This window comes from Eurosta solidaginis, chromosome 1, assembly GCF_040869045.1.
Source record: "Eurosta solidaginis isolate ZX-2024a chromosome 1, ASM4086904v1, whole genome shotgun sequence".
NCBI lineage: Eukaryota > Metazoa > Arthropoda > Insecta > Diptera > Tephritidae > Eurosta > Eurosta solidaginis.
Genome location: NC_090319.1, coordinates 363,502,351 through 363,511,847, shown reverse-complemented (window position 1 = coordinate 363,511,847; position 9,497 = coordinate 363,502,351). Strand labels below are relative to the sequence as shown.

The 9,497-nt window shown below is 39.6% G+C and overlaps 1 protein-coding gene across 3 annotated transcripts; it reads right to left on the bottom strand.

Moving 5' to 3' along the window:
* Window positions 1-1,213: 1,213 nt before the first annotated feature.
* Window positions 1,214-6,687, bottom strand: LOC137238166 (serine/threonine-protein kinase greatwall-like). Of its 3 annotated transcripts, XM_067762842.1 has the most exons (11): window positions 6,531-6,676; window positions 6,241-6,475; window positions 5,478-5,955; window positions 5,256-5,414; window positions 5,026-5,174; window positions 4,255-4,434; window positions 4,044-4,160; window positions 3,403-3,566; window positions 3,257-3,346; window positions 2,302-2,996; window positions 1,214-2,220 (listed from the first exon to the last, which is right to left on the bottom strand). In XM_067762842.1, exons 2-11 carry the CDS (start codon window positions 6,385-6,387, stop codon window positions 1,955-1,957), a joined length of 2,445 nt encoding a protein of 814 aa, XP_067618943.1. In that variant the 5' UTR covers window positions 6,388-6,475; window positions 6,531-6,676; the 3' UTR covers window positions 1,214-1,954. The 3 variants fall into 3 exon arrangements, with proteins under 3 accessions (XP_067618943.1, XP_067618942.1, XP_067618944.1); XM_067762841.1 differs by having other exon boundaries at window positions 6,241-6,680; XM_067762843.1 differs by lacking the exon at window positions 4,044-4,160 and having other exon boundaries at window positions 6,241-6,687.
* Window positions 6,688-9,497: the final 2,810 nt, after the last annotated feature.

Sequence of the window (9,497 nt, the reverse complement as noted above, 5' to 3'; positions counted from 1 at the left end):
CGTAATACCCTATACGGTCTCAAAGAGGACCCCTACCCTGCCTAAAGCGGGTCGAACCACTTCGTGGAATTTATATATTTTTCTATAGCCTTGACTTTATAACTAGAGACCTTAGCAAGGTCATGTAGAAGAGGTTTACCAACGATGGCCAACCTATGCCTACTAAGCGCTGGACACTGACAGAGAAAGTGCTGGACACTCTCCTCCTCTTCTGTACATCTGCAGCTCCGACAATAGTCGAAGGTCATTACCCCCATTCTAACACCATGCGCGCCTATTAAACAATGTCCTGTTAGAACCCTTATCTGAGACGATAAAACTGATTTGTTTAAAATCAGAAGCGCTCTTGTTCACTCCTTGTCATATGAGGTTAGTCTGGATGTCTCACACGATGATATGGCTGACCGTCGTCCATTTGCATTTCTTATAATGCTTGTGTTCACACGAAGCCTGAAAGTGGCCATGGGTATACCTACCGAATCATTTCTCGGAAGGATATGATCGGTGGTACCTCTTCTGGCCAGCTCGTCTGCTCTGCAGTTGCCTTCAATATCCCTGTGCCCAGGTACCCATATAAAGCTGATACTGAAGGGCTGAGCCATCTCGTTAAGAGATCTGCGGCATTCAGTGATCCATTTTGCGTTGTCGACGAATGAGTCCAGGGCCTTGAATGGGGCCTGGCTGTCTGAGAAAATAAACACCCATTTACCATCCTTAGGCATAGACCCGAGATTATTCACAGCCCTATGTATTGCCAGCATTTCCGCTTGGTAAATACTACAGTGACCTGGTAGGCGAAAAGAGACCTCTAGACACAAATCCGGTGAAAAGAGGCCTGCTCCCACCTTCCCGTCAAGCTTAGAACCATCCGTGAATATGTTGATAGCACCCGGTACCGTATGTTGTCTGGTATTCCAGTCTTGTCGCGATGGTATATATACTATAGTTTTTAACGAAAACGTTCTTTGGCGCGTAGTAGTCAGAGACCTGTTTCCCTTATGCCTAGAGCGGCGATGACCGCTATTTCCTTCGGCCACCAGGTCAAGAGGTGGTAGGTATAGCATTGTGTTGAGTGCTTCAGACGGAGTGGAGCCGTGAGACTCGGTAATGCAGAGCTCCGAACTCCGTTGCACCTTTTGAAGCATTGAGGTGCCTAACTTTTCATTAATTTAATTAGTTTCTACGATATTGAGGCAGAAACAACAGTTCAATATAGTTTAATTAATTTACAATTTTTTAATGCGATTTTATTATTTTAAGGTTTTTAAAATATGCAATATATATATAAGTAAGAATTTATTAAAACGATTAAAATAAATTTAATAAAATAAACAATAAATCAATAAAATATGTAATGTAATCATAAAATAATGGAATACTATTTTATATGTTACATTTTTGTCAGTACCATTTTAAAAAATGTATATTTTTAAAACTAAATCGACTGCGAAAATTAATTAGTAATTGTTTGTAATGCATTTCAATAATTAATTGACATTTTTCACCAAATATACATTAATACTCACTAGTGAAATTTAAAAGCAGATGCAAATAAATACATATTTGAATGCTTTAAAACTAGAGTATATTATTAAATACAGCGGATGTTCAACTGGGAAACACATATAACTGAAAACTAAAGCATCAATAAATAAACAAATTACAAAATAGATATTCTTACAGAAGAAATAAAACATGCAATACAATAAAAGTTAAATTGAATTACACGTTGGATTATACGAACGCTATAGTTTTGCTAGATGATATTACATAACGTAGTTATAGCTGTTATATGACTTGTAGAACATTAAATAATCCTCTTTGTTTAGAACTCTACGAATAATTAATTTCATAAGCATATTGAAAGGTAATTAGATTATGTTAGTATCGCTAATATCTTTTACTTAATAATCAACTAAAATAAATTGTTTATTAGGCTATAATTGTTTAGTCTTTAGTCCTCCATCGTAAAGTTAGACAACTTCAAATGTTGTAAATTATTACGCGCCTCGAAATATGCTGTATCGGTGGGATTATCAGGAGTTGGTACAAATGGTGGCTCCTCGTTTTCCATATTTTTCCAATCTATAGAATCAAAGAAACGCATTTGCTGAACCTCTTTGGCTGCCGGACGTGCATTCGGATCAATTGTGAGCAACAAATCAACTGCTTCGACTGCTTCACTGGAGAGGGCTTCATCACCTTCAGGCCATTCAATATCTGTGGTATTAAGAATAAATAATGTTTAATAATAATAACATACATAAATATTTCAATATCACAATGTTTTTTGTTTTTTACTTTTATGTAGAATGTTGTCGAAAACCTTTTGTGGTGTTTCATCATTGAATGGCGGCAAACCCGTCATAAATTCATAGAAACAAACACCAAGTGCCCACCAATCTACAGCCGGACCATGTCCATGCCGCAATAGTAATTCTGGTGCTAAATAATCAGGTGTACCGAGTATGCGATCGCTAGATTGTCGTGTAGCACCACGACGTACAGATTTTGGTGTGCGAAATGGTGTGTTAATACGTTTTGGTGTTTTGGGCAAATTATTACCCAAATTTATGGGTGACATAGTAGGATCATCAGCTGCCATTTTTAAATATTGCATACTAGTTTTTTCTGCTGCTTGTTCTAATCTTTTTGTATCCATTGACGGAGGCAATGCGAAACGCGTAGCTTTAAGTTTGCCCAGTAAACCACCATCACGACGTAATATCTTTTGCGAGGAAACGGGTGTTGAAAAGACAACATTGGTGACATGTTCATTTAAAGCCTGTGGCATATCATCATCAGAGAGTGAACGAACTTTTAGAACACCATTGGCTGCTTTACGCTTTTTCGGTGTACTGCTACCAATGTCTAGGATATCAATTTCTTGTGTAAGGCCAGTACTACCTGATTTAGAAGTCATATTAGAACCATCCGCTTCTAAGTAGGGTGAATTTTCAGAACGATTAAGAAGATTCAGCTTGCGTTTCATACCCCTAAGAACGGATTTTTTAATATATACAAGTATAGGTTAAATTTAGTAAAAATGCGTAATACAGCTTGAACTTGTTTGGAGCTTCAATCACTTCAGCAGTACCCAAAGGATAACCTCTTTTATTTCTAAATGTTTAGAAAAGGAAATGTCTAGTTTGGTCAAATTTCATTTCCAGAAATAACATCTTAGGATCAAAATATTCCTTTTTTGCAGTACTAGGCCGATTAAAGCCCTAAACAAGACATATCTCTCAAAACTAACCTAAGCAGTTCTGGCCGTTTAAAATTTTTCGATAAGTTGCGAAATGGTGAGCGCATGCTATTGGTTTCATTACTGATGTTGACGTTGTAGCTGCAATTAGAATTAGAGTTTGTTTTATTTAGATACAAATATTTTTTTAATCCCACCTGCGTGAATAATCTGAACAGCTTGTATCAGTTTTAGAAACACACATATTTTCAGCCTTATCCATAGAACTTGTAGTTGTATTAATCTGCGAGCTAGAACAGTCACTTTTCCTACTCGATACACCAGAGTCTTCTGGACATTTTGAAATGCGTAAACGCTGTATCTATAATGTACAATGTCTATAGTTTGTAACAATGTTTACATACCTAGTCAAAAGCGATAACCGACTGAGTGCTATTCTTCCTAAAGACTTCGATGAATTTACCGAAGTGACAGTCTTTTCGGGATATCGCCTCACGCACATACCAATACTTTTGTGGTACCAGCGTGCCTACGCGGTTATCGCTTGAGACTAAATTAAATAGGACAGATCATTGAGAAATTGTTAGAGAAAAATTTTACATCCACCAGTTAACATTTACATGATCACAGACAGATCATTGAGAAATTGTTAGAGAAAAATTTTACATCCACCAGTTAACATTTACATGCTATTTTCATATACTGTCTGTTCAGAGAGTTCATTTGAAAAAAATTCTAAATTTAAGAAATTACAATTACCAACCCAAAGCTTCAACACAACAACCAACCCAAAGCACGACACACACACGAAACCAAACAAACAAACATGCTTACACACCTCGTCAATGGTACGTTTCCGAACCATGTTAAACTCAAACGAAGTTTCTTCCTGCTCATATGGTTCGACTTTAACTAAAAACTTATTTTGATTTTTATAATCTTCAAGCTTGCAGCCCTTATTCATAAAAAATAAAAATTAAAATTAAAACAAACACGATATTCAAACTATGGAGTTTACTTATTTTATATTAAGGCCACAAGCTACTTACATTGCAGTTTGCTTTAGAAACAGCAGCAGAGTCATTTTCAACTTTCATGACAATACTTATATCTGCAAAGCCAACGTGACGCGTGTTATTGGCTGAAATTGTATTCGCACTTCCATCATTTTTACTTAATTCTGTTGATGTACATGTATGATAGGAAGATGTGCTATCGGTGAGTTGTGTCTATATAATAGAATATATATGGAGGCTAAAACTTTTTTAAACAAAATTATAACACATAGCATTCGGGACGTTATTTTCAACAGAAAAGATCTTTCGACCCCTTTTGATGACTCAAAAGTGATTTACCATTCCGGCGATTAAATGATCACTTCAGCGATTGAAAAAGCCAAAAATTACTCTCGGTGACAAAGTGATTCATTGAAAATACCATAACGAAGTGTACAGCCGTTCCAGATTGAATGCAAATACGACTTGGACAAGACTTTAAACTGATCCTTAATACTGGTGAAAAACGTTTTTTTTTAAATACAACATAAAAAATGTGCAACGGTCTCAAAGTGATTATAAATACGACTGAAAGATGATTTAACACTGATTAGAAAATAAAAATTTTAACAACAACATGGCAATGGGAGTTGGAAAATGTTTATCAAAAAGAGTCGCGTAAGGAAAACTATTTTCTACTGACGAAATTCTTTATGGTCAGAAAGTAAGTGCATTCATGAATATTTTAGGCGCGTTGAGGAATCGAAAAGCATATTATCAATATTTCAGAGAATGCTATGTGGGATCATATAAATAAAAACTAACATTAGTTGCGTTGCATGTGTGTGTTGCAGATATATTAATTTCGTCAGCTGAAAAGAATGGTGAGACACCAGAAATTTTGCTGTCACTTGTGCGTTCAGCTTCATTCAATGATGTATCTGCTTCACTATCTGATGATTCAGTTATTACATCTAATTGTAAAAATGTATAATTATTTTTGTATTACATATAAATGTTGTATTATATATAATTTAAAATTCAACTGCACATACTACGTTTATTCATAGCATTCATCAAATTAGAAGTGCCTGTGCCACATTCTATTTTCTTCTCCGAGCCAAAAGACAAGTGCGACGTTAATGAAAGCAACTGACCAGGTGTACGTGTATTTAGCGTAGGCGAAATATTTATCAGATCGGAAATTTCCAAATCTGAAGAATAAGATGCGTTTTACATATATGAATGCAGAGTAAATCCAATTTATAAATATTTACCTTTCCTATTCTCAATTTTGCTCAAACCAAAATCAGTCAACTTTACATGACCAGTCCCCGATAACAGCATATTATCTGGCTTTATATCACGATGCACAATTCCATGCTCATGTAAATATTGCAATGCTAATGCAACTTCTGCTACATAAAAACGCGCAACTGATTCGTCAAAGTAGCCATACATGGTAAGTAATGATTTGAGATCACCGCCCACCATATAATCCATTACTAAATAGATATAGGAGATGGATTGCAGCGAGTAAAATAGGCTAACACAAAATGGGCTACGTGACAATGCTAAGGCATTACGCTCTGTAATAACTTGTGATACCATATTCTTATTTATCATATCGGATTTACGCATCACTTTGATTGCATATAATTTATTAGGATCATTGTTTTTATAGCCCAAAAACACTTTTCCAAATGCGCCGCGGCTTATTGGTTTTATAATAACGAAGTCTTTGATTGTAGGTAGCTATAAGGCATGGTTAAATATTAGTAACTCAAATATGTAAGAAAAATAGATTTTGGGAAAACACGAGACAAGTAGCACTAAGTTGACATTTGATATAGGGTTCCCACCCCGCCAGTTAACAAATGACTATGCTGAACGAAGTGCAGCTGCATTTCGCAATATTCTAACTGCATTTTACGAAAGCAATTAATGGAAGTTTAACAACAATAGCAAAGTCATATTTTGTGTTTCACTACAGGTATTCGTGTAAGATCAATTTTAAGCAAAATCAAAGCGAATAATTACCTTTGTGCATGTTTGATTATCTTGTCGCGTTGTTAATATATTAATTTTATCTATTAAACGTTCTCCATCAATTAGCATGGATGTCTTTTTGGGTGTCTTGTAATCACATAGCTGGTATTGCACACATGCAGCTTCCTCCTTTTCCATGACCCGATCGTATAATCCTGTTGAATTGCTGCCGCGCTTAGATTTTTCCACGTTTCCAAAGTGTTCAAGAATATACAGATTTTATTTTCTATAACGATGGATTAATAGCGGATATATTGCGTGTGAATATGTTTTATAAATACATTTTTATTGAAAATAACACGTTAGCTGAAATACATAGCACAAAAATTCTTTCAAACTTTCTGGCAAACGTTGATTGAATTAATTTTGACATAACTGCCATTAGAAAGTGCTACCAAGTTCACGTCCAACCAAATGCTGCCATTTTAGGATGCCGGAGCTATATAAGGTGGCAGCTTGGTGATGTTGTTACAGTGCGGCTGCAATTGTTGAGCCTGGAAATATATATTAAAAAAACGATGAAACAAATCTAATTCACAACACCTCGCCCAATCCGAGCTCACGTAATAAATTAAGTATTCCCTTTGGCTTGTGGTCTTGTAAGAACAAATAGTCCGACTACGGCAAACCCAATAATTTCTGTCTTTGACTGAAGCAGGTGTCGCATTCCAATAGAATGGGTCTGGAGTCTCCCTTATAGATCACAAAACCGGTACGTGTCATCTATCTGTTAGGAAATCGGAAGATATATTGCATAAAATTGCTACTGCAATAAGAACAACGAAGACAGTCCCCTAATGATTGCGTGTCTTCGATTATTTGCGAAGCCCACAACAGATGCAGATTTCCCCAGCGGGTGAGGGGGTCAGAATATATCCGCCGTAGGTATGCGTATGTAAGAGGCGACTAAAATACCCGATTCAAGGGGTTGTGTAACGCAAACCCTTCAGGTTGCCAGCGCAATATAAACTTCTCCAAACCCAATTGACAACTTCACCTATCTGCGGGGAATCCTATTTCACTAACAGACGAGGCTCTGGTGACCCCAAGCTCCTCATGGAACTTGGTGGTGGGAGGGAGGAATGGCTTGAAGGTTTAATGTGGCCATTTAAATCTTTTTCGAGATGGTCGGGCTAGCACCTTAATGGTGCTGTGTTACCAGAGCGTACCGGATCTGTATCCGGCAAAGGACCATCACAACACTCCCCAAAACCTTCGGGGAGTAACCTTATCGCTACAACAACAACAGCAACAAAAACGGGTATGCAGATTTCTATGATTTCAGAAGCTGCATCGTTGTTGTTGTTATAGCGATAAAGGTTGTTGTATTAACGATAAAGACAATTCGCCCCGTCGGGTTAGAGGACTTAGAATATACCCGGGGTAAGTATGCCTGTCGCAAAGGGCGACTAAGATACCAAATTGATTCAAGGGTTTGTGTAGCGCAATATATAGCTTCTCCCCCTCTCAAGGGGTTGCCAGCGCAATATATAGCTTCTCCAACCCAATTGTCAACCTCACCCACCCGTGGCGAATCCTGTTTCATTAACAACCGACGTTCTGGTGGCCCCGAGCTAAGGGGGCGAGAGGCCGGGATAGCTTAGACGGTTTTATGTGGTCATACCACATCATTCCCGAGATGGTCGGGCTAGTTCCTTTATGGTGCTTGTTACAGGAGCGTACTGGATCTGCATCCGTCAAAGGAACATCAACATCGATCACTATCCAAGGCCTTCGCGGAGTGTCCTTATCGCTACGACAACAACAACAGCACTACGAAAGTTTTCGTTAGTGTATTTGATTTTGATGGCCCTTTGCCGGTTATATACCCGGTACGTTCCGACAACAAAGAACCATTAAGTCAATAGCCCGACCACCTCTGGAACGACTAACATGGCCAAGTTAAACCGCTTCCCAAGGCAGTCGGTTCTATGTACCGGAGCGACTCGGGATTTTTCCCGACCAAGGACTGTCATTTCAGTGTAACCCCATTTAATTTGTTAGATCCTTCCCACAAATTTTCATCCTCCCAGCAGGTCCTTGAAGCGAGAATGCTCCATATTCTCTTGCTCCGGGAAGGTATCGAACCCAATCCGGGTCCGTCTCCTGACCCCGGTCCTGAGAAATGGTTTTGCTGCATCTGCCGGAAAAGAATATTTTTAGGACGGTCATACTCTTGTCAGTGTGTCTCGTGTAAGGGATGGTTGCATCGGACAGGTTGTTCTGGGCTAGATCCCAAAACCAGACGTCCACGTAACTTCAATAAATCTTTTGTGGCTCCTTGCTGTTCACGCCCTAGGACGTCCCGTAGTCTGCGCCTTACCACCCCCCCCCCCTTACCTTCCAGCAGCCCCGCTGCCCAGCAAGCCACAACCAGTACCCGCTGCTGCTCGGGCCCCACGGCGCCACCAACTCATACGGCTGCTCCCACTCATACCTACAATCTCCGTAGTAGAGTCGGGAGCAATGCCGAGTCTTCTCCCCCTCTTTTCCGGCAACAATTGTGTAGGTCAGGGAAACCGACTCTTAGTCCCTACCTCTACCGTTTGCCAGCACAGAATATATATGTTTGCGACATCCGCCTAATGCAGCTCCTGCCATGGACGGTGCCACTTTCCTACATGTTCTGGTCTCCGCGACGGCAACCCCCGTGGAGTTTCATTGCGCCATGTTGCCAGGCCGCATACCCAAACCACCGGGCAGCCCAATGCTTACCCAAGGACGTCCAGTCCCAGGGCCACAACAGCAGTTGCGTCCTAGCCTTCCACAACCCAGGCGTAGTCACTCGTCACTTACTCCCATAGTGACGACGTCTCCCCCTATGCTCTTCAGAATTCTGCAGTTAAACTGTAATGGATTAACTGGGAAGATCACGGAGATAGTCGATTTCATGAAGCGGCACAACATCCGCATTGCTGCGATCCAAGAGACTAAACCCACAGCAAGATCTGCTCTGCAGACCTATTCTGGGTATAATGTCCACAGAAAATATCGCGAGAGCGGAAATGGAGGGGGCCTCGCGTTTATCATACACCACTCTGTGCAATATCATATATTTGATCCCGACATCGGCCGCAGGGACAGTGTCTCAGAACGTCAAGGCTTATCTGTCCGGTCAGGCGATGCAAACCTAGAACACATCAACATCTACATCCCTCCTGCCACCTGCTGGCCCAGTGAATACCGCCCTAATATCAGCGCCTTAGTCACTGGCAACGATCGCATTAAATTAGGCGATTTCAATGCCC